Source organism: Narcine bancroftii, chromosome 10, assembly GCF_036971445.1.
Source record: "Narcine bancroftii isolate sNarBan1 chromosome 10, sNarBan1.hap1, whole genome shotgun sequence".
NCBI classification, from domain to species: Eukaryota; Metazoa; Chordata; class Chondrichthyes; order Torpediniformes; family Narcinidae; genus Narcine; species Narcine bancroftii.
Genome location: NC_091478.1, coordinates 5,670,571 through 5,696,527, shown reverse-complemented (window position 1 = coordinate 5,696,527; position 25,957 = coordinate 5,670,571). Strand labels below are relative to the sequence as shown.

The 25,957-nt window shown below is 41.1% G+C and overlaps 1 protein-coding gene across 10 annotated transcripts in view; it reads left to right on the top strand.

The window, feature by feature from the left end:
• Nucleotides 1–2,102: 2,102 nt before the first annotated feature.
• The window catches only part of mgmt (O-6-methylguanine-DNA methyltransferase), a 538,867-nt gene continuing 515,012 nt past the window's right edge, over nucleotides 2,103–25,957 (top strand). For 5 of the 10 annotated variants that reach the window (XR_011345278.1, XR_011345279.1, XR_011345277.1 and 2 more), the window contains exons 1-2: nucleotides 2,106–2,653; nucleotides 23,327–23,374. Coding sequence is in view for 5 of the 10 variants with exons in the window: in XM_069899649.1 (XP_069755750.1) it covers nucleotides 2,534–2,653; nucleotides 23,327–23,374 (168 nt within the window). In the remaining 5 variants the exon portion in view is untranslated. Of the gene's footprint in view, nucleotides 2,654–3,067; nucleotides 3,349–23,326; nucleotides 23,375–25,957 lie in introns of those variants that run through there. The other 5 variants (XR_011345281.1, XM_069899651.1, XM_069899650.1 and 2 more) reach the window with 3 other exon arrangements.

The window sequence follows — 25,957 nt, the reverse complement described above, 5'->3', positions numbered from 1 at the left end:
GTGCAAAGGGTTTCGATTATCCGGAGGACAGTTGCTCACCACAGAATACCTAGTTTCAGATCAACACTTGCAGAGAGAGAACTTTTGTGACTGGCCAAATGGAGTTTTTAGTGACTCCAAGGATGTTTTGGGTGGGGAGCTCGATGATTGCAATGCAAATGGGGGAAAAAAAATTGATAATTATGTTACTGGAAATGGTGAATATCTGATACTTTAGTGACACTAAATATTTCTTGCCTGCTAAAGCCTGAATATTATAGAACTGTTGTTCCATCCAGACAGGGGCTGCATCTCTGAATTCAACTGTTAACATCCCTGGTTCTGAACAGTTGGGTGTCAGGAATCCACAAAGTCTACATGTGTCACATTAACTAAGAATGTCTAAGAATCACAAACCTCAAAACTGACAGACTGAAACATGAAAGTCTACAAATGCTATGATTGTAGTCTCTGCTCTTCAATCCCCACCCTGCTCCCCCTGGGCTCTCTTTCCCCATATTCCTAAGACCTCTCTCCCTCCCTTCCCCTCTCTTTTTCTCCCTCTGTCTCCTTTCCTCTAGCTCTGCATTCAGAGTCCCACCCCTCCCCTGATCAATTCTCACCTTTCCTCCCCAATCCCCATGTCCAATTATGGCCTTTTGCCTGTTTCCCTTTGCTCCTCCACCTGCCCTTTCTTTCCTCTTCCTCACCCTGTATAATCAGCCACCTGCTGCTTTTTCTTCTCAAGAAACACTTGAAGGGCTTGAAGGGCTCTGGCCTGAAACATTGTTTTTATCCAGTATATTTACCTTCTGTGTCACCTGCTGAGTTGCTCCAGTAGTTTTGTGTTTTTTCTCCAGACTGACAGAGAAGCTCTATGTTGGTGGAGCTTGGGTCCAGAAAACTCTTGATCCATTGCAACATGTTGAGATCTAAATTCAAATACAAGAAAGAAAGATGGTGCATGAAAAATTGATCGCAAGTTAAAGACCAGACTCATAATGGTTGGAGAGGTTATTAGTTTTTATAAAAAGGCAGAAGTAAAACACGAAAATCTGCAGACATCGTAGTTGTAGGAAAAACACAATGCTGGAGAAACTCAGCAGGTTAAACAGTGTACCTTGTATAGCAAATTAAAGATAAATAACAATGTTTCAGGCTCAAGTCCTTCATCAAAATGGACAAAATGTAGACAGGGACCTGAACAAAATGGTTGGGGGGCAGTGGGCAGGGGTGGAGCATAGCCCCACAGGCAGGATGTAATAGGTGGATAAGGGAGGACACACCAGAAAATAAGGGGGGGGGGGGTGGCTCTCTGAATGGAGAGTGAGGGCACTCAATGGAATGATCTCCCAGTCTGTCCAGTTCCTCCAATGTAGAGAAGACCACATTGAGAGCAGCAGGTGCCTCCTGCGGATACACAAGTGAAATGTTTGGGGAGGATGTGTGGGTACAAGTGTAGTACTTCATACGGCCATTGGGGAAGGTGCCAAGGGGAGATTAATAGGAAAGGATGAGTGGACAAGGAAGTCACAGAGGAAGTGATCCCTACAGAAGGCGGAGAGGGGAAGATGTCTGATGGAGAGATCATATTGTATAAAATGGAAAACTGATCTGAGTTTTATTACGTATAAAACTCCTGCAAGCTATGCCAAAGGAAGGGAGCCTTTAACTTATGAAACAGAAAAATGGAGATGATTTTTTTTAATGAGCCAATAATGACATTAAAATAGAAGCTGAGAGAAAATGCAGTGAGGCAAAAACACTAATCCAAGCTGGTAATTGTGTTAGAAGAAATTGGCCCAGAAACTTGCAGGTTGCTGGTAAATCTTCTTGTGACCCATTGGACAATTGATATCTTATTAATTGGTAAACAGTTGCAAATTAACTTGAACACAAGCTGTCAGAAATCATGGAATCTTAAAAGGTCAAAGGTCAGGGAAATCGTTAACAGATACATAGTTAGCCAGAATACAATGTGCTTTCCAATTTCAGTGTTTTGGATCATGTCGAGAGATGGGTTGAAGTTTTTTAAAACTAAGATTGGTGCAGCAAGCCTTCCAAGGCATTGGGACACTTCTCAACACGTTATCCTCCTACTGAGGACAGAAATGACCAGGAGAAACTCAGCAGGTCACGCTGCACCTTTTGCAATCAGCAGTCAACTTTTCAGGTCTGAGCCCTTTTTCAAGTGTTTTCCGGAGCACCTTTGTGCACTGCACTCAAACACAGCACCGGCAGCTTTCTTGTTGACCTATCTTGATGCTCCTACTGAAATGTAAGTGAATGGAAGATGAAGAATGAATTGGAGTCTGGAAGACTCCAACTGAACAGGACCATGCATGCGAGGAAGTGCAAACTGTGTGATTCGAGCATAAGGAAAAGTGTTCCAATGCACACAGTAGAATGCAACTGGAGTTCCTGGAGGAGACGTGGGATTAGATCACAGGGTGATGGAGGACAAGGCCTTCTCCAAGGAAAAGTAGAGGGGGATTCCACAAGGCTACACTGATAATTTACCCAGTTGCTTTGGAATGAAAGTTGCAAGATCAAAATGATGCAAGAAACTGCTGGAAGAACGAAGCAGGTCAAGCAGCATCTGTGGAGCCAAAAGGAATGTTTATATTTTGAGCTGAGACCCTGCATCGGGATTGATGAAGCATCTGACTTTAAGGTAGATTTTCTGAAGCATGATAGGGACCATTCGGGACCAAATTCCAGTTGCCATATTGTATGATGGCTGTGATTGCATTGGAGAGGGTGCCTAGGAGATTCAGACTGTATCTCTTCCACCACTCCTCCTGGGAACTGAGTAAAACAAGAACTTCCTCCCCTCATGTTCTCTCACGTATGCCTGTTTTGGGTGGAATCCTGGATTTACCTGTAATTTTGTCTGTGGGCACCTGCACCATGTAAGATCAGATGCAATGAGTGGACTGGCTCTTGAAAGGAGTGGAACCATCACATGGGGTCGTCCCCAAGAGCGCGGGCGCTCACCTTGAAGACGAGTGAGTGGTCCCGGGGCCGGACCAGCCCTCCCTCCCTCCCTCCCTCCCTCCCTCCCTCCCGTGGACTCCGTTCCCCGGGCTTTGCGCAGCGGGGCGGGCTCGGCGATCACTGGAGAGGGCGGCTGATGCAAGTTTCGCCGGGCTTCTCCTTCCCGCCCCCCGGCTCTGGGCGGATCGGAGCGGCAGCGCTGCCCGTCGCCTGTCCAGCTCGCCGAGTCGCTCCGACCCTCGGAGCCTCCTGCTCCGCCTTCTTGCCCAGTGCCTTTTCGGCGAGCAGGGCCGAGTGGAAGCGGAAGGGAGGCATCGCCGTCCCGGGCCCCTTTAAGAAGCGCTGCCCCGCCCTGGGCTCCTCTGCTGGCAGGTAGGTCCTCCTGGAGTCCCATTCATTCACTGGTTGGAGACGAGTGAACCTCCTCCAGGTGGATCTCCCCCTGCCACTGGTCTCTCACTTCAGTGACACTGAATTCATTTGGGCTTCATGAAGATCTCCTTTGGCTCCCAATTATTGTCCACTCTTAGAAAGTGAAATGCCCTGGGAGGAGTAAGAAAAGAACTTTGCATGAACTCCACTTCTCCCTGCAGTACTGGCTCTCAAAAGATTTTGCAGCCTCCCCAGTCCTGCATGTGAGTCCTCTCATAGCTTTGTCTGCTGAGTTTTCTTTGTTAATGCAGTCATTATTTCTCCAGTCTAATTGACTCAGGAAGGAAAGTCCTATCATCCTGCTCTGGTGATTGAGCATTTTTGGGAGGATGTTTTGAATTGGCAAAACCCATTCATTTAAAATCGACTGGCTCTTTTTTGACAAATGATCCTTTTTATTCCCAGGAATGTTCTTCGGGACTTGAGCAAACTTGTATCACCAGTAAAGACCCGTTTTAATAACAGCTTGCATTAAAACAGCTGTGTTTTTGATCAAAGATCTGAGATTGAACGGTTGCATTTCGTTTAACATTGATGTTTTTGTGATCCTAGTCCACACACCGATTTACGACGGCCCTTTTGAGGTTATGTTGATGTCTTCCAATCCATGTATCCACCACCATTGATCTCCGAATCAAAATGAGGATCCTTATTGGCAGATGACCACTTGATCCTTTTGGGGTACTGGAGAAAGCATCAACTTGTCCTGAAATCAATTCGGGACATTCCAGACCAAATGGTTAAAATAACAGGTCAAATGATTGTCCTGTGATCTTTCATCAAACTTCCTATTATTATGTATGCGGCATGGCGTGTAACATCTCTGTGAACTCCTTCAGCTGCTGTGTGATTTTTTTTTAAAAAAAAAAACAGGCTTTCTTATTGTAGACTAGGCAAAACTTAGAAATCAGATAAGGTAGAGTAGAGGAAAGCCAAATGCACAAAGCACAAGAGTTGAGATTCTAAAAGGGCATTAAGGGCACTTGATCTGAATGCTTGCTGTATTCAAAGCAAGGTCAATGGACTTGTGGCATGAATCAGTATAAATGGATATGATTTAATGGCCATTTAATGGCCTTGTTGGCCACTGGTGATTGTTTTGTTAAAAACTGGCATAATAATGTATTTATATAACAGGTTTGCTGAATGTAGCTCCACATGACAAGAATGAGCGAGAGAGAAACACAGAAAAGTTGGTGCTCAATAGGTAACTGCTTGTTTGTGAGAACATTGAAAATGTATGACTGAGATGCCTAGGAAATGATAAAGCTCACAACTCTTTATATTCAGGAGGAAAACTCTGTTCTTGAAGGTGGAGTGCGATAGAGTTGGATTGGCATTTGGGTGCTCTATAGGATGGTGTTTTCTGAGCTTCCAATGGACTATTGATTCAGTCCTATTTGATCTGATGTACAATGTGCTCACGATTCAGTCTCATTTGGATGAACTGCAATGATGGGATTGGCTCCTGTTGCTTACCATTCGGTCCATACTCACTGGTTTGTGGACTTCATGAACTCACTTTGGTGCATAGTTTCAATGTGCTGACAGAAGAGGGAGAAATGATTCATTGGCTTTAACTGGAATTCATAGGTATAAGGTTGCTAGAAGATGCAAGTTCTACTCCACAGAGATTAGAGAACTTCAGTCCTCTAAAGACAGACTGATGGGCAGATCCAGCATGATGCTGGATGTATTCCCAAGACCCAATGACCTATTAGGAATAGGAAAGGATGAAAAAATAAAATGATTGGTTGGAATTGTCCACAGACCACCAAATAATAGCATTACAGCAACATAGGCAATAAACTAAGAAACATCTTGATGGATCAAAAAATGAAATGGTAGTTGTCATGGGGACATAAACTTGCGCGGAGATTGGAATGAATGAACATCATCTGTCTTGAACATTATGTTACTGAATTTGTAAGGGCACATGCTATCTTAGATCTGATCCTGTACAATTAAACAGGTAAGATTGAGAATTTTGTAGTTCGCAATCCTCTTGGAAAGAGGATCATGGGTGGCATGGCTAGTGTAGTGGTTAACGCAACGGTATTACAGTGCCGGTGACCTGGCTTCGAATCCAGTGCTGCCAGTAAAGAGTGTATGTTCTTCCCCTGTCTGAGTGGGTTTCCTCCAGGGGCTCTGCTTTCCTCCCACTTTTTAAAATGCTCTGAGGTTGTAAGTTGATTGGGGCTCTTGAGCATCATGGACTTGTGGGTCAGAAGAGCCTGTACTGAATCTAAATTTTAAGGAAAAAGTAGTGCTCATGGTTTGATTAGATTTCTCCTACAAATGCAGGATGCAATGGTTCAATCTAAAATCAGTGTATTACGGTTAAATAAAGGAGACTACAATGGCATGTGGGAAGAGTTGGATTGACTAGACTGTGAATGGAACACACGTGGTGGGATTGAGGAACAGCTCAACAAAAGTTTATTTCAGTTAAAAACAAGGAAAATAAGTGTGGGGAGAGGCAGCTTTGAATAAGGAAATAGAGCATGGAACATTACAGCAAAGTAAAGGAAGGGGTGTATCTAGGTCACGTGGAAGCCTGGGGCTCTGATTGACGTCGGTGCCACCCCATGTTTGAAAAAAAATTTTAAAAATTGCCACACATTAACTGTGTCACTGCCGTCTGACTTGGTTTCCATTTTAAGCTCCTCTCACCACCACCACACAGAGGTTGCGAGACGCCCTTCCCTCCTCCTGATCACTGGGAGCCCACATTCCAGTGATGGAAGTCTGTCCCAAGTTTGTTTGGGGAGTGGGACATAGGGCAGGCTGCAGGGAGATCGATGGTATTAATTGGAAAATCTCCACGGGTGGCCAGGGTGGGCTGTCAGTGGGGTTGTCATTGCACAGCCAGGGCGGGCTGTTGGCAGGGCTGACAGGGCAGCTGGTGGGGGAGTCGACATGCAGCTGGGGTGGGCTGTGACAGCCCTGCTGGCTGACAGCCTGGCCTCTGGCACCTCGCCAGGGCATTTATCGGCACCAGCGGCTCAACACAGGATCAATGGGGAGAAATGGCCGTCTTCCCTGCCCATAATTCCCCCATGCAACTGGAACTGCTCTGCGTTTCCCTGGCTGGTGCTGGCTCTGGCAGAGCGGTTCCAGCTGCACGGGAGGATTATGGGCAGGGAAGTCGGCCATTTTGCCCATTGATCACGCTTTGAGCCTGGTGGCACTTGCTGGCTGGAATGGCCCTGAAGTGGCCCCATATTGGTCTAGGGATTTGGACATTGGGTGGGTAAGGTGAAAACAGTGGTGCCCCCCTGCAAGTGGTGCCCCAGTTCTGTACCCCACCTCCCATATCCTATATATCCCTCTGAGAAGAGGCCTTTTATCTCACAATGTTGTACCGACATGGGTAAACCTAGTTCACTGCAATTTATTTCTAAGCTGGTGACACTGTATTGAATGGAAAAGCAAATTGTGCAGATTGTTTCTGTCGAGAAATCTAGATGGGTTAAATGAAACCATGATCTCTGGTCTGTCAGCACTTCCTCTATCCTGTCAAGTCCCGTAAGTGGTTCGTACCCTTCAGTGACGTCACCTATCATTCTTCTAAATTCCAGATTGTGTGGGGCCCAGTTTGCTTAAACTATATGCAACAAACTTGCCATCCCAGGAATTCATCTGGTGACCCCTTTGCTGTACTCCTTCTGTTGCAAACAGATTAAATTTTACAGCACAGCAACAGGCCCTTTTTAGCCCACAAGCTTGTTGCCCAATTACTCAACCTACAAACCCCAGTACATTTTGAGGGTGGGAGGAAACTGGAGCCCCCAGGGAAAACCCATGCAGACATGGGGAGAATGTGCAAACTCCTTGGAGACAGTGTGGGATTCGGGCACAGTGATACCATTGTGCTAACCAGGCTGCCCATTGTTTCATAAGTAGTGAGATGAGACCTGAACACAATATTCCAGTTGGGGCATAATAGCCACTCTTTCTGAGTGGACCAGGATATGGGTGTTCTCTTTCTCTAATCCTCTTTCATTAACAGCCAATGGATGATTTTGCTTCCTAACTGCTAGCTATTCCAAAATATACCTAGATCTCCTTGGACAATATAATCTTTTAAGTTCTACCAAAGTGGATGTCATTTTTCTGCATTATATTCTGCTGTCTATTAATTTGTCCCTATTTTCTTTAACAAGCCTCACTATATTCACCCAGTAAATACTGGAGGAACTCGGTTGGTCTCTCGGAAGCATCATTAGTGCAAACATTCATGTTAAAACCATCTTCCAACAATTACTATTTTTAAAAGTGCATGAAAAGTCAGGCAGTGTCTTTGGTTCATTGATTATTCAGGAATCTGATGGCAGCGGGGAAGAAGCTGTCCTTTTGCTGCTGAGTGCTCGTCTTTAGGCTCCTGTACCCTTTTCCCAAAGGTAGCAGAGTGAAGAGGGCATGGCCTGGGTGGTCTTTGAGGATAGAAGCTGCTTTTATTAAGACACTGCCTCATGTAGATGTCCTCAATGGAGTGAGGTCTGGTGCCTGTGATGACACAGGCTGAGTTAACAAACCTTTGGAGTTTATTCTTGTCCTAAGAGTTGGTGCCTCCATACCAGGTAGTGATGTAACCTGCCAGAATGCTCTCCATGGTGCATCTTTTGAAGTTCACAAGACGTACTGAATTTCCTCAGACACCTCACTAAGTATTGCCGCTGGCGAGCCTTCTTTGTTATTCCGTCAACACGGAGTCTCCAGGACAGATTCTCGGAGATGTTGACACCCAGGAATTTGAAGTTCTTGACCCTCTCCACGATTGAGCACTCAATAAGGAATGGGGTCATGTTCCCCTGACTTCCTCCTGAAGTCCACAATCATTTCGGTTTTGATGACCTGAGCGCAAGGTTATTGTTACACGATTCAACGAGCTGATCGATCTCCCTCCTGACCTGCTTCCAGTGCAGACATCCCTGTACTGTCATTGCTGGCCTCATTTTTGGGTACCTCTGGACAGTTGGCCGTACAAGATGTCCTTGGGCAGTCTTCCATCAGGCATTCTGACATGTCTTGTCCAATGTAGATGGACTGACATCACCAAGGTTGAAACTGCTGGCATTTCGGCTTGAGAAAGAACCTCAATATTGGAGACTTTGTCTCGCCAAGTGATCTTCATCAGAAAATGTAGGTGACCCTGCTGCAGTTGGTCAAACTGACGTAAGTGACTCTGATATGAGCACCACGTCTCACATCCATAGAGCAAGGCAATGGCCCTGTGCACCTTGCCCTTGAGGATGTAGATTCAAGTACGCAAGGGCATACTTCAGGATAAGGTCTATTAATAGAGACAGTGAGGAGGAGTCTCTTCACTCTTCCCAATTTTAGCTGGTAATATCAGCAGTGTGTTTCCCCCATGCAATGTGTACCAAAGGCCACATGCTGAGTAGAGCTGCTCTTTTTCTGTTCCAACAACTTAATTAAACTCCAATCTCAGAAGAGAATTCCTTGCTGAACTAATTTGGCTTTTTCATTTGCAATCTGACTCTTATCCTCACTTACCAGTATTGTCCAAATTTTGCTGCAGTTTTGTTATGTGGACTGATTTAGTTGTTAGTTTCTTGGGAATTCCCTCAGCCTCCTGATTTCGCACTGCAGAAATCAAAAGCCTCAAAAAAAAGTTGCAATGGCTGGTTCTTTTTTATCCATGGCAGTCAGCAGTATGCTAGATGTTTGGACGTTTCTTTTCAGGCAAGCTGTTTTTCAATCAGGATTTGTTCTTGACTCTTGTTGATGTGGACACCGGCAACTGTGTCGAATGAAGGTGCATGACTGTTCAAAATTTTTTAAAAACAGGATGTGGCTTCTACTCCCATTTTTAGCATCAGGACAATTCATGACATTTTGCATGTTTGTGTTGATGCGTATCATAGGTTGAATTTAAGGCTCTGCCTTAGCTGAGGACCAGTTGGCTCCCTTTGCAGTACTGGGTACATTTTTCTGCTTGTATATGAAAAGACTGTTCATTAAAACTATTGCTTGAGTGAAACATGTTGATTGGCAGTATATCCCTTGTATAGATGTGACAAACAAGAGTCCAGGATTTGTGTGTATTTAAGGGCAGACTGCACTTGGTATGATAGTTAATGAATCTCTGGTTACCAATGCAAACCTCCTCCAAGACTGCTAACGGTGCAACGAACATGTAACTTGCGGTATCCAGTCTGGTTATTAAATTTGCAGTATCCAATTTTCACTTTGAGTTTTTATAAAAAAAAACCAAAAGGATAAGGTGGTGAAAATAGCTGAAGTGTCAGCAGGTTATGAGTAAATTTACAAGTATTTTTCAGAACTGGCATTACTTGGAATAGCAAGGCTGAAAATGACCTAAAATTCAGCAAGGATGCAAAATAGATGGTTAAAAGCAGGCAAATCAATAAAATGCAATCAATTTTTGAAACTAGGATAAACATTGATGAAGTGGTTTACCTAAATGAGAACAGAGAACCCTGTCAATTTTGTTCACTTGTGCAATTAGCAGTAGTTATTGCAACAATTTGTGAGCCTTTCTAGTTTCAAATTGTTGCAAGAGGTTCTCTTTCAAATGGTCAGTGAACCTCAATTCCATTATATTGGAAGTAAAATGATTAGTTCATGCGATTAAAATGAAGTGACTGAGATTGCTGTGAGAAAGATTTTCACCTCCCGAACTTTGCGACTGGAAGAAATGCTTCATGGTCTGTGATGGTGGAGAAATTCAGCAAGCTCGGGGATGCAATGACCATGTCTCAGACCACGTGGAGCTGAGCCCACTGGTTTTGGGCAATCTTGCCTTGTATGTGGTGCAAAATCGTGTCTGCGTGTCTGCGTGTCTGCGTGTCTGCGTGTCTGCGTGTCTGCGTGTCTGCGTGTCTGCGTGTCTGCGTGTCTGCGTGTCTGCGTGTCTGCGTGTCTGCGTGTCTGCGTGTCTGCGTGTCTGCGTGTCTGCGTGTCTGCGTGTCTGCGTGTCTGCGTGTCTGCGTGTCTGCGTGTCTGCGTGTCTGCGTGTCTGCGTGTCTGCGTGTCTGCGTGTCTGCGTGTCTGCGTGTCTGCGTGTCTGCGTGTCTGCGTGTCTGCGTGTCTGCGTGTCTGCGTGTCTGCGTGTCTGCGTGTCTGCGTGTCTGCGTGTCTGCGTGTCTGCGTGTCTGCGTGTCTGCGTGTCTGCGTGTCTGCGTGTCTGCGTGTCTGCGTGTCTGCGTGTCTGCGTGTCTGCGTGTCTGCGTGTCTGCGTGTCTGCGTGTCTGCGTGTCTGCGTGTCTGCGTGTCTGCGTGTCTGCGTGTCTGCGTGTCTGCGTGTCTGCGTGTCTGCGTGTCTGCGTGTCTGCGTGTCTGCGTGTCTGCGTGTCTGCGTGTCTGCGTGTCTGCGTGTCTGCGTGTCTGCGTGTCTGCGTGTCTGCGTGTCTGCGTGTCTGCGTGTCTGCGTGTCTGCGTGTCTGCGTGTCTGCGTGTCTGCGTGTCTGCGTGTCTGCGTGTCTGCGTGTCTGCGTGTCTGCGATTTTGGAGCTGAATACAAGGATGGACCTTGGTTTTGTTGTGAACTGTATTTGTTTTTTTTCTGGATGTGGTTGACTATGACATTGTTGCTCATCCCTAGTTACCCTTGAAATGATGGGAATGAATGGTATTTGTTGTTGATGCTCCCTCCACCACCACGCATTCATTTGAATTGGATCAAGCCAAACAAATTTGATGGATCTCTTCAAGAATTTGTCAAGCAGAGTCCCTCAAGGGGAACCTATAGATGTTTTGCATTTCAATTTCATGAAGGCATTTGGAAAGGTGTCAAGTAAAAGACTGATGCAGAAGGAATGGAGCTCATGGTATTGTGGGAAATGTATGAGCATGGATTGAAGACTGGTTATCACATAAAGATAAAGATTCAGAATGAATGGGCCTTTTATCAGGATGGAACATCGTAAATACCCAAGGATCTGTCTTGGTCTTCAATTATTTACAATTTATTTTAGTGATCTGGAGGAGATGACAGAGTAAGATATCCAAGTTTTCCATACACCCAAACATAGATGAGAGGGCCTCCTGTCATCAGTTTATTTGGACCTTGCAACAGGATTTGCACAAGTTGTGTGAATGGCTGAAAACCTGGCAAATGAACCTTCAATGTGGGAAAGTATGAGGTCATGCATTTGATAAGAGGAATCAAAAGGCATATTGTTATGTTAATGCTGTGAGAATGCAAAGGAGTGGAATACAGGGGAGCCAGGCAGGTGGCCTTTGTTATTCATTGCAAGTCATCAGTTCTGTCTGGTCTAAACAGATTTTTTGTTTAATTAAGATCTGTGAATGTTGCACTTGCTTTCATTGCCCTTCCTGCATGCTGGATTTCTGTTAGAGAGTGCCTTGTTAAAGGATTGCAGTGAAGAGCATGGGGCATGTCCCAGAAATGTGTAGACTCCTGACAGCTTTTGAAAGAGCAAGAATGAAGCATTTAAGTGGTGTTTTATGCATTTTCAGGGTAAGGAAAGTTTTGGAGCTCTGTTCACATTGCTATTTTGAGGCTACATATGTAGAAATGCTTTGTCATTAAATAAAAGTTGGGCAACTATGGTAAGTTTCATAAAATAGCCACCAAACAGGAGTTTATCAAACATTTTTTGTGTATATCTAACCTATTTAATTTTCGTATTAATTGTCAAGTGCTTTGATATTCATTTATTTGGGTTACTTTCTTGGTTTGTCCATATTGTGTCTTGTCCACGTTGTTGTGGGTAAATTTCATTGTTAAATCTGCATGATATCATTTACTGAAATTTAATAGGTTTTAAAAACTGTGGGACTAACAAAAATTTGGCATTTCTGTGGCTTGACTCGTTTGGTAGAAGCAGTGTTTTAATTTAATGTCTGAGTTGAAGCTTTCCTGCAAGTAATCTGATTATAATGGCCCCTATGCATTGCCATTCTTGCCAGTTTGAGCTGTTTAATCTTCATCTACTCAGTTAAATGTTTAACTATTGTTCTTAAGGGTCATATAAACATTTGCATTTGGAATATTCTGATGGGGGGAGAAAAAGATTGCCAGTAAAAAATACTCTGAAATCTTTATGGTGTGGTGCTTTATGCTAAGAATTCCGTGGAATCTTGTTGTAAACTTCTAGTGCTTGTAATGGGTCTTTGAAAATGGATGTCTCACACTATACTTTTAACTTGGCAAGTAGAGTACTGCAGAGAAATAACAAGCCAACCACAAGCTATGTTAGCATCATTGCACGCAGCAAATTTGGTGCTCATGACTTTCTTGCAAAGCTAGAATTTGCTCTAAATTATATATGTAGCATTACCTATCCTTTGCATGTTGCAACTATCCATTTTGCTTCTGTAAATTGAACAATTGTACATCAAATTGGTGAGTGGAGGATAAAGTAAATGACATTTGTGAATAGAAAGTAGAGTTAATTTCTTAATGCAATTTGAGAGTTCTGTCAAGCATTGCTTGTGTTGCAGGGTGTCAATATGAGCTTCCTAGGTTTAAAGCTTTCTTGCCCATTGTTCAGTGACTGGAGTCCATGTTCTCAACATGCACTTCCTCTGTTTTCATGTGGAAAGAGTAAAAATGTTAATTTTTTTTAATTTAAAATTTTTAAATTGAGCCTGGGGGAAAACCCACGCAGACAGGGACAGAACGTACAAACTCCTTACAGACAGCGTGGGATTCGAACCCTAGTCCTGATTGCTGGCGCTGTAAAGGCATTGTGCTACTGCTACACCAACATTGCTGCCCCATTATCTTATAGTTAGCAATTATCCTCCTGAATACTTTAATGAGATTTCAATAAAAGGGCTTCAGCTTGAAATGGCAATGTTCTTCTCCCACTGATGCTGCTTGGACCTGCTGAGTTCCTCCAGCAGGTTGTCAAGGTCATTGATGGCTTTGCAAACAAAGGTGATTTTTTTTAAATTGATTCATTTCACACTTGGAAACTAATTTAGAACCACCAGTATAAGCTGAAGGCTACTTTCAGCATGGTATATGATCTGAGCTCCAAAGTCTACCCAATGCCTGATTTCAAAAAAAAATCTATCCACTATGCCCGATCTTTGAAACTTGCTTCTCTTTTTTCCACTGGCTTCTGCAAGTCTATCTCAAGTCCTTTATGTACTAAGAGCATTGCACTTCTAGTACAATGACCACTACCTTCTGAAATAATTGAGGTTTGTCAGAGTGCATCCCTTCGTGGCATGTGTTTGTGAAGTAAAATTATACCTGCAAGCACCAAGCTTTCTGTATACTGCTGCAAGCTTCCTTTGACACCTTTGAATTACAAGTTGCACTATGTTGTATTTTTACTGTTGAGAAAAACCCTGAACTGTTTAGTTCATTTTGATATTGGGTTGGATGAAGAACAAAGTTCAGACAATGGCTTTATGCAGCTAACCAAAGCTGGACAGAGTGGATGTGTGGAAGATGCTTCCAAATGTGGGAAAGTTGAGGACCAGAGGGTACAGTATCAAAATGAGCAGGTGTCCCTTTAAAATAGAGATGAGGAGAAATTTCTTCGGCCAGAAGTTGGTGAAATTTCTTGCCACAGCTGGCTCTGGAGCCCAAGTCATTTGGCTACCAATCATGGGCATGGGTGATCATATCTCTCCATCCATCATGATCTCTGACCCTCCAGAGTGTAGTTGTTGCCTCTCCTATTCTCCACAGTTGAAGGTTCCATCTTTGAGCTGAGACTGTAGACTGAGTTCATGACTATACAAGGGAAAAACACTGAAGTGGTTTCCTGTTGCCTTCTTCAGTTGCCATGTCCACACTGGGCAGGTAACCCTGTCCATTGTTTTTAGTTTTATGACCATAAATTCCAATTTGTAAAATCTGCTTGTAAAAACCATCCACCATCTATGGCTTCATGTGACCCTGAGTGGGAAACTAAACAGGTACCCAAGGGTGACCTGCAGGCTATCGGACATGAGGAGTGCCTGAGACCTCCTTTTGCTGAACAATTCCACAGTACAGACAGCAGTCATTTGGCTATACAATAGTTAAAGTGGAGACAGTTTGTAATCAAGAACCTATTGGGAAGAGGTAAAATACATCAACTGTCATTTAAAAGCCAGTGTAGACCTGATGGGCCGAATGACCTAATTCGGCTCCTTGGGTTGTGATCTTCTCGTAACATTTTTCATTTCATTTATCAAATCGTGTTCTTTCAGATGAGAAGACAGGGAAGGAAGTGGATGAAAGATGTGGTGGCAGTGTTTACTTTGTAAATCTTTACCTTGAAGCTGTTATATAATTCTTGAATTTGTTATCTGAGATGATTTGGGCATTGACACAAAGATGGGCCACAACACCACTGTTCTCCTTCCCATGGGAATAGAAGGGAGAGGAATAAAAATAGTCAAGGAACATTGGCATCTTGTTTGTCTGTGGCCTTAGAAGTTCTGCAGCTTCTTCACTTGTGAAATAAATATAGACTGAATTCTCTGGCAGAGAATTACTGTACAATAATTCATTCTGAGTAGTTCTAGTGACATCATAAGCCATGAGTTAGAAGCTTGAATGGTTTATGCACAAAGTAGAAACCTGGGATTGAATAACTGCTAAATCTCATTGCTAATAATTTGTTCTACTTTCCAATGTCATTTTAGGATTTTTATTTCTCACAACATGCTTTACTTTTAACTTTTATTAACATAGGTAGTCATAACAGATCAAACAAGTTAATTAAATTGATTTTATTTTAAAGTAGTTGTTCTGACAAACAACTTGTTTCTGCAATTCTCTGTTCAACTGCCATGAAGGAATACACTTTGTAAGATTTTTTTCATGTATAATGTGCAACTCATTTAAATGGTATTTACTAGGGCATGCTACAATCTCAAAGTTGATGTCATGTAAATTTGGCATGTATAAGTATGCATGTTAAAATGTTATAATGATGTTTGGCCTCTAAACCTAATTGTTCTTTTGGATATGCTTGGCAAGTAAGAGACTACATTATCTCCCTGCAACTCCTCTCTGAGGTCCCCCTTTTCTTCCCAACCCTCAGACCCTCTAATCTTCCTCCCCCATCCCATTCCCCTCTGTTTCCCTCCCACCCCCCATTTCAGCTACCCCTCTGGCTTTCTCAACCCTTCACTCCCCATCCACCCTTTCCATTCTGAGAGCTATCCCCCCTCCCCCTTTCACCTCTGCTTTTTTTCTCTTGTACCCTTCCACCCTGATCCACCTCTGACCTCTTACCTATGGTCATGAGCTCCTCCCCCTGCCCCCACCCCTCACCATTTTAGTCAGGGTGCTTTTAAATCATTACTTGAGGAAGGGCTCGGGACTGAAGGGTTGGTTACCTATCTCATCTCCTACTTAAAGAATACTGCAGGCTTGCTGAGTTCTCCAGCATTTTTGTGTAAACTGCATTATGCTGAGGCCATCTGTCCTAAATGTAGCTGGTGGTGTTTGGCCATCCAAGCTCACGTATGTGAAATGGGGACTTGGGTTGAGCCACCAGAATCGTTTACTCATTCATTTGACTCGAGAGCAGGCCTGTTCTTTATTCCTCACTGTAATGCTGGGAATTTGCTCTCTGATCCTGCATGGGTAAGACCTGATGCAGCATCAGAAACTCTGTTGACTTCAATGGAGGATTGCAGACCTCATTGCTATGAATGGGGATTTCAGAACCTAGATTTAAGAAGCAGAGGTTGAGAAAAATCATTTTCTTTGTTTATTACAAAAGTGTTTAAATTTTGTATAAGCACTTTTGAAATGTTATTATTCACAATGATTTAAAATAAATATATACTGTACTTTTTGAGACCTTTCAGAACTGTGTAAATGATCTGCATGTTCACCATCGAGCAAACTCTTCCCTTGGCTGTGATGCCTGTAAGGAACTGGATATTTTTTGGACTAAGACCTCCGTGGAGTTTTTCCTGCCATTCAGAATTGAGCAGTGCCCACAGCTAGACTGGCACTGGCAGAGCAGTTCCAGCTATGGGGGTGATATGGGCAATGAAGACTGCCATTGCTCCTGCATTGAACTCCCACTAGCTGCCACTGAGTGAACTTGGGCTTGGCAGCACAGCATCCCTGCTGCCACATCAGGAGTTAGCTGGGGGAGGGTTGAGTGCGATTGAGGGCAGGGGGGTTGATGTACAGCCAGGGCTGGGTGTGGTGGGGGTGGGCAATGGATGTCCGGGGGCAGGGGGGATGGACAGAGGGGGCTAGGAGTGAGGCAGATGGATGTTTTCATTACCCCAAAAATGTGCCGGCTTTGGAGGTTGCTGGTGTTTGGAATCCCAGATAAAAGGTTAGACCCCTGAAAAGTGAAATTATTAAAGCTGAGCTTGCAGGTGCCTTTGGGTTGGAACTGGATCATTAGTGAAGAGGGGAAATGACATCATGTGGGGAATGAGCAGGAGCGTGGGTTTGGGCTACGTGACTCATGCAGTAAAATCCTCATTTTGTTGTTAAGATCCAGTATTCATTTTAAAAGTCAAATTCCTTGTGACTTGGATAACAGCCATCATATGAATGCAGTCAACAATACTCCATATTTTCATCCAGTGTTCTGCATAACACTTTCAGAAGGAGCATGGAAGCATAGAATCTTTAGAAAGGAAATACAAGTCAGAATGAATTGATTTTTTGGGGGGCTAGTTTCTTGAAAAGAAACATTATTTATAAAATTATTTGAGGACTAATCCTTGAAATATGTACTGTAGGTTTTAAGATCTATATTAGGAGTGAACATATATGCTGGAAATCTTTGGCTTGGCTTCGCGGACGAAGATTTATGGAGGGGTAATGTCCATGTCAGCTGCAGGCTGACCAGTCCGATGTGGGACAGGCAGACGGTTGCAAGGGAAAATTGGTTGGTTGGGTGTTGGGTTTTTCCTCCTTTGTCTTTTGACAGTGAGGTGGGCTCTGTGGTCTTCTTCGAAGGAGGTTACCATAATCACATTCTTCTAAATATCACTGCAAAACCCAATGCTTTGTTTCTTACCCTGCATTTTGAATGTTTTATGTTGAAAATAAAATGTGCAATAAATAATGGCATTTTAAAACCTTTTATTAATCAGGCATGCCATTTGTTAAGTTTAAAAACTTCTATTTGTACATTAATTTTTGTCATAACTGGGTTCGACTTTGGATGCAGAAAAGCACAGTCCTTCAGGATCCTCTTCAGGTCTGCAAATTGTTATACACCAACAATTAAATCTAGAAAGTGCTATTGGAATGGCCTTGCTCGTCCAAAAGCCATCTGCATTGATGCTTCAGAGTGAATTGGCAAATGAAAACGGATGGTATGATGTCTTTCAGGTGATGGGAACTTCTCCAGGGTGTATTATGCCTTTTCCAATTTTTTAGCCCAAAAATGCATAATTATTGCCAAATATTTTTTTCTTTTGATCCCACCTATTTTCCTCGGTTTTGCCTGATACCCTATTGACTAAATGCTTCATTTGAAATGCCCTGGTTTAAGTTGTGTGCTAATAATGAACAGTTCCTCAGTTTGATTGCTACATGAGATGCCCTCGATGTAAATAGTCCAGAAACTATTTCTGTGCCGTCACTCTGTTTTGGGAGAATTCTTGAACATTTATGTTATGCAATCTGGCACATTAAAAGCATTACACATTGGATTCTCACCTCACATCGGTGGTACATTGGGAAGTTTATTGGTTGAATTGTTTGTGAATTAACTGGCAGTCATGAAGTACTCGCCAAAAGTGGGGGGGGGGGGATAAAGCACAAGACCAATCACCTCCCTCCATTTAAAAATAAACTTTCTCATGTGAAAGCCTCATGTTTGCTCAGCTCCTGTGGTGGAAAAGTTTAGGTACATTGCCCCTGCCTGAACCAAATGGACTGCATGGATTCAGTTGGCCATAAACCTACAAGTAGGTATTATAGCAGAGATTGCTGGCAGCATGGGTTGCGATGTCCACTCACTTTATCAGTAGCTACCAGCATTTTGCTGCATAGCAATTGCTACAGTGCTGCAAAGGACAAATATTGTGAAAGAAAAACATTAGCAACGGCCAAATGGAAAGACATGGAGCCAGCAGAGGAAAAGGATCTGGGTGCTATTTGAAAGCTAAGACCTAGACCATGTTGTCAATGAACCAAATGCTGTGCACCAGTTGGAGTCTGGCCTTGAGAGAAAGGAGCGTGTGGTCATTGAGACGACTTGGCAGGAGGTGTCTGAGATCCTGATCTTCATAAACGATGCTCTGAAGAGTACACATCATCGCAGGAAGCACTACCATGACCGCAAGGAAGGTCGAAGTGTGCATTGGAGCATTGAGAACTTCCCCTTAATTAATCCTTGAACAGCAGCCCTTCACACCCAGCCAGATTCACCCACTCGTACAAGCTGCCATTAAATTGAGAATGCTGTTATTTCACTGCAAGAAAATAAATAAATAAAAATTTGCATCAATATTTTAAGTTACCCAAATGAAAGAATGGGAGTCTTACAAAGATGAGGGAGGTGGGGTGGCTTTCAATTTGTAGGTAGATGAGGCAACACGGGCTCAAACCATCAGATCGCTTAGTAAATCTCTGTCCTAAATCTATTATCTCCCTATTTATCAACACTTCCCTTTTTGAAGTGTCGGATAAATGGAAGTTAATATACCTGTGTAGGTCCATTTCCCTAGATCTATCACTTACACTGTTCAGTAGTAGTGTATTAGTGAAGGAATTCCTCACTCTTCCCACATTGACATGTGATCTCGACCTTAAGAAAGGAAGTAGAAAAGCACAGTGGCAGAAGCTGAAGAAGAGTGCCTTCTGACACTAAGGGCTATCTCCAATATGGCAAAAGAAAACTGGTTAAAGGTGGACATGAGACAGTGTCACGGTGCTACTGTTTGTCAGCCAGCCTGATCGAACAGATTCCAAACTGTAAAACAAAAATAAATGGATTAAACAATGTACAAAAAGATGAGAGGAACTGATGTGGTGAATACATCTAAACTTTGGCCTAGAGTAGGGGAATGGCAACTAGACCACATAGATTTAAGGAAAGGGGAACAAAGATTTTAATTGGAACCAGAGTTAACTTTTATTTTACACAAAGGGTGATGGCTATGTGGAACAAATTGCTGGTAGAGATCATTGGGACAGCTACTATTGCAATGCATTTGAATGGTTACACGATGTTGAGGCATATGGTCAAATGTATTGGTGGGGCAATTTGTTTGGAGTGGCCTGTTTTCACACTGTATGATTCTGCTTCACTAAATAAAAGCTTGCATTCAACCCTGTAATGGCAATTAAAATTAGTCTGAAGATTCCAACCAAAATACTGGGAAGATGGCTGAGGCTTGGATCTACAGTTGCCTAGAGAGAGCTCAATGGAATATCTAATCTGATACAATATGCTGTGCAAATATTTATAGATTTGCATTAAACCAATTTTTCTTTGTGGAGAGTACAGCACTTTACAATCAAATTTTTTGCCACATGAACTCAGCAAGTCAAATTATTGAAATCATTTCTTCTTGAGGATCACAAGATCTATGAACAGGAGTTGACCCTCTAGTCTACTCTGCAAATGTTTGGGTCCTTTTTTTTAATTCAAGTGGGCAGTATTTTATGATGTAGAAAATTACAATTTATTGGTAAGAAATAATTATTATGGCAACATGTGAGCTGTTGTCGATGACACAACCAGCTGTGGCATGAGCTTCAACTGTCTGTAAGCATGTCACAACAGAACCACTGCTTTAGTTCAAATATTTCAGATTGGACACATTCCATTTTTCTTTCATGTTTTAAAGAATGCGGGCTAACCCTAAATACTACTAAAATTAAAGTGAAATTAAACAAAAACACTTGGAAGCAAGCTGGGAAAACCTTTGTCTTTATTAAGCAGCCTCAACTTTCTCTGTAATTGAATTAAAGTGAAAATGTTGGAGTATTTTGTTTATTTCAGCTAAGTCAGGAAAATTATTCAAAGTGAAAATGAAACCAGTTACCCCCTTCTCCCTTTTGATGTTAATGTTTTCTCCATTTTAACTTTCTTTGGTTGAGAAGCAGAATTTAATTTGCTTTGTTAGTGATCAGAGACATGGTCTCCCAAAGTGAAAAATGTACTTTCTGCCTCGAGTAATGCACTCCCATTTCAGTTGGACTTATCTGTACATTATCTTGAAATGCATTGAAGTTGTATTTAACATTTCATACAAAGCTTTAACATTTTATCAATATTCAAAAAAATTCTTGGCTCCAAAGAATTGGAGATAACATCAGCTATTTCCATTGCACATTGTCTTAATCTATTATCTTTTTAGATAAGGGCCAATGGAATTTCTGAATCGTATTGCCTGATTAAGATTTCAGGCACAAATATTTTAAATTGTGTAGACAAGACTGACAACACTGCAAAGGACTTGTGCATATGTTTTCTTTAAATTCTTGGTTCTTTTGATAAAATAAAGAGATTTTTGATGTTGTTTGCTTAAAGTACATTTTAATTTGCATTCAACATATTTATGTTGAGTTGCATCAAAAAGACCACATTATTTTGAATTATTGAGGGTGGTACTGATCATTTGACATATGTTGATAATTAAAATACTACTTCATGACATGTGTTAAGATCAAAATTATCGATAATGAGGCACAAAAATAAATATTCAGCGAAGTATTTATATTTGAAATGCAGCTTGATTAATGCTTGTAAAACCTCCAATGGTTTGTGTTCAGAAGATGCATGGAGAGACACTCAGATTTGATGCGGATTGACAATAACTATGTTTGCAGTAATTGCTCTCCTATTGTGAGTACTAGGGGCTTTGTCATTGATATTCTTCATAACAAGCATAAGGTTAGTATTTCTGAAGAATGTTATTTCTTTGCTAACAAAAATTAAAACCTCTACTATTTTAGCAAAGTTCCTCTCATGCAAAGGAAAGTGTAGAGGGAAAAAAACAGGCTGATCTGAAAGAAAATTGTTCCATATTCTGTATCTTACACTCATTTGAATTAAATGTGAGTGCATTGTTTATTTAATTTATAAATAAAGCACATAATCTTTAGACATGCAGTATAATATTTTTACCGGGATTTTGCATTTTTTTCAGCAAAATAAATTGGCAAATATAATAAGTGAAAATGAAGGGGGAATTAATATAACTGATACGAGATCGGCATATTCATAAGAAATAAATATTACTCTTCACAACTTGACTGAAATTATCGATTTGTATTTATCTAAAGTAATAGGCACTAATTCTAGAATTCCTTATACTTGTGCAAAATAGACTGAAATTAGATGCTTCTAAGATTACGTTATGTGCAACGATAACTGTAGATCCTCTAAATTTGCTGCTTTTAAATCAAATTGTAAGCATCAATTCCTGACAATTATCAAAAATTGTTTCTCAACAATTGGTGACATAGCCTAGGAGGTCTGTGGTTAATTCCATAGTAAGAATCACAGGGAATATGATTAACCTCAGGTCATCTCTTAATGTAATTATTAATGATTGATTCTGTTTATCCTTGAAATCGATATAAGAAGCGAAATGGCTTGGAAAGTATTAGGGTTTGATTTCTTTTCTCTCACAGGAATGATTCTTAGACAAAGCTGAGGATAACTGTATTGGGATAGGAAAATCATAGAATTTGAAGGCAGTTTTAAACAGACATTTACAGTATGCATCTTGTGTGATATTTCCCATGTGAATGAATGTGACATAGATCAGTTAAAGATTATGATTTGGTATGGTAACATCACCTGCCACTAATAGTTAAGCCAGTATATGGAGTAATTGATCTGCCTGTGAATGTTCCAATGTAAAAACAATTCAGGCTATTTGAACTATATTTTACAAGTGTGCATGGGACCTTTGGGACCGTATATTGAAAAATGTAGTTGTATGGCAATTCCATAGGAACCCAATTAAAACAGATTGACTCAGTGGTTTCCAATTTTTCATTTTACAAAAATTTAATGTACAGTTTTAATACAATTTTCACACAGATATAGTTTACAATACCTTTAATCCGTAATATGATAAGTGTTTATTTGAAATTACAAGGTGAATGCCACAGTACACTGGCAAGAGCTTCTGGCTATTTAAAACAACTCGTGGCTGAAACACTAATCCCATTCTTTCACTTTTCTGCTTTTTTAATTTATAAAGCAAACATCGTACATTACTTTTATGATAAAGTAATTAAACCTGAGGAAAAGTAGCTATTTGCTTTTCTTTTTTTACAAAAATGAAAAATGCAACATTTGAATGAAAGGTATTTCCAGAGAAATTGTTTTTCTGGCTTATAAAAGTTTTGGAAAAGTGTTTTTTTTTAAAAATCCAGTAATATCAGTACAGCCAGTTCTTGATTTTACTAACTTAGTGTGTGAAGTACAATATTTATTAAAGTTTCTTGAAACTTAATTTCACGTTGTTTTGTAGAATTCTTTTAAAATACGAAGATTGCATCAATTTTTCAAGTGGACCTTCTTCGAATGTTGTAAACAATATTTTTTGGCTCTTTTGCACTGAAAGCTTTCAAGGAATATAAGACTACGTTGAAGATTGATGCCACTGCAGTTGAAACTGGCAATTCCTGCTCCAAGTGCTTTCAGCCTCAGATATTTATCAGTGTGCATGGACAGTTTTTTGTTGTTGGTGTTTTTAATTGGCTTTTGTGTGATATCAGGCAACCTTCCTGTTTCATCTGTTGATTTCAGCTCCTTGTAGACAATGGTTGACCCACGAAACTCATGGATTCTTGTTTGCTGTTAATGTTCTCTTTTCTGTTCGTTGCCGTTCATACTTAAGCATTAAGTGCCATAATGTCCAATTTGTGTAATCACAACCAACATCACTATCCTATGTGAAATAAATAGTAAAACTGACAGGCTGGTTCTCAACTGCACATATAGGTGCATACTGTATCTCTTATCTATTACTAACAGGCTTCTGCTTTCTACCTTTACAGCGGAGACTGCTTCACGTGGTTAACATGGCAGCGAGACTTCATCAAAAAGTGAGTTCCAATGAAAATATCCTGACATACAAGTATGAATCAAAAAAGCAACAACATTACAAATGAGTTCACATATATAGCAGTATTTGTGCTTTTCCCAAGTGTCCAGCAGTCACCGTTTGGTATCTAGTTGACAAGATTGATGCTGCAGTGTAAATCTCTGTAGCGCTGTCATGGCTGGTAACAGGCATCAGTGGACCTTTCCCCATCACAAATCTATCTTCTGTTGAATAGAGATTAATAAGATGAAGCACTGTTCTTCCATATGTTGAGTTTTGCTGCTTTTTTGCCCACCCCCACCCCTACCAAAAAAAACACAAATAATTAGAGTTCACAGTAGAATTATTCCTTCTTCCATGGTCAAGCAGAAATCAAGTCACTCAGGTACTGTACTTTTTAGATATTAGCCTAAGCTGCACTGGGAAACTGATGAGCAAGTAAGAATGGTTACTTTACTGCTTGTACAGCGGCAGAGGAGAGGTACCTTGATGCACTCATGTATCAAAATGATTTAAACAGAATCAGGTCACTGTCCTAAAGGACACTGTCTTTTTCATTAATGCATAAAGAATGGGGAGTGAGCGAGATCACACGATGAAATGGCGTTTGCTGCAGGAAACCAATATTATTAGGCCCTTGCATGAAGTTAAGAGTATTATTTACATGTTTTATTTCTAAAATGTAGTAATTTTGGGGGCATGAATCACTAATCGTGTGTCATTCTATTTCAGTGTTTGACAAAGCTTTTGTATTACTTTATTTTTGCCTATCATCTCTTTTTATTGTGACCTTACCACAAAAAAACATGCAAGATGTAAACAGCAGGTGCACTTTGTAGATTGTGAATTAAATGGTATTAATGAGAAGAGGGGAGTAAATTGTTTTGATGGTTGTTAATTGTCCATCACCTGCAGTTTAAAATGCATGTTCATGCATGGCCTAAAATGATTACCACCTTACAAGTCAATTAATGGCTATGTAATCTTCGTCCGCGAAGCCAAGCCAAAGAGAAAGAAGAGATTCAAATACAGTTTCTATAGAGTAGATAGACCTGCGCTCTTTTTAGGGTTATATGGAAGAGCATCATAAAAATAAAAATATTTGAATAATTTAGGGTACATTGTGTATTTGTTTTCTGTGCATAAATAGAGACTTTTATTCATGTGCTGCCTTTCAAATCTCTCAAAGTATTTCGTGGTCAAGAAATAATTTTGACTTGTAAGAAGTATTGGAAATGCATATTGGTGTTCAGCAAGCAGCCACAGTAATGAGTGTTTTGACCAAATAATGTTTGGGTTTTTTGGGGGAAGAGGTATTGGATGAAGGGTAACTAGGAATTCTAATGTACATCTGAGTGAACCTTGGCAAGGTCTTGCCTATCAGACGTCAGCCTGACATAGTAAGGCCCCACAGTGCCACCCTGGACTCTAATCTTTGAGGCAGCACTTGAACCTAAAAAAGTGTGTCTGAGCTATGTGTGAAATATAAAACTGGTAAATATTTTCACCCCATCTCCATCAGAAGTGAAAATGTATTCCTGGGGTTTGTATAAGAGTTTATACACAATTCATAGTGTAGTTATAAAATGCAAAATATTGTAATTTTCATATTGTACACTTTACAACACTATTATTTCAGTGCATGCTTTTCCAAATTGTTAGCTGTGGTCTCTGATCATGAAGTGGGTAGAATTTCCAGTTTTTATTTACTCTGAGTTCCTGCTCACAAGTCGATTCACTGTAGGAATTCTGCACATTGCAGTGAGGAAAATTGATGGTCAGCTGTAGGAAAAGGCCTTGCATGATGGAGCATTGGATGTCAGCAATAGGGGGTGTCAAAATAATGGTAAATAATAAATCCCTGACATTTTGCTTATATTAAGTTTTATGTAGAGAGTTTATTTCTGACTGAAGAACATGAGAACAGAATATTTACTTTAATGCATAATATAGTGGTGATAAATGATGGTTGGGCATCATGAACTGCTTAAATGATATTCTGATTATGGCCATCTTTGAGCAATTAGTTGAATAATTTTCCGGTTTATTTTTCCACATCTTTGGATCATTGGCGCTATCCTCTGGTTTCTTTTCTCTTTCTGATTGAATTTGAAAGGAAGACGGTTGGTAGAAATTGTGGAAGAAATGGAAATTTTGGTTGAGGCTGTACTTCATGGTCTGATGCTCTTTCACCATTGCCCTCCAAAATGCAGAGGGAAGTGCACCTTCATATTCCTTGTTTGTTTTCCATATGTATTCGAGGATGTTATTAGCCAAGACATTCAAACATCAGACTTTGTAATGTGCATTCTCTTTCAGGCAAGAAAACCTTAATTAGGAATGTGATGCTTGATGCCTTTTTTCTCTGGACCTCAATGCTTTAATGGAGTGGAATCTCTTTATTAAGTGGTATCTCGTATTGGAGCAGGGAATCTTTTTGCTTTTCTAGCGATGGAATTGTGCATGGAGTCCAGATGACTTTTGGGTGCCATCAATATTTCCTTTTGAGGTTTATATTAAAAAATCAATTTGCAATTATAACAATTTGGAAAAGCATGCACTGAAATAATAGTGTTGAAAAGTG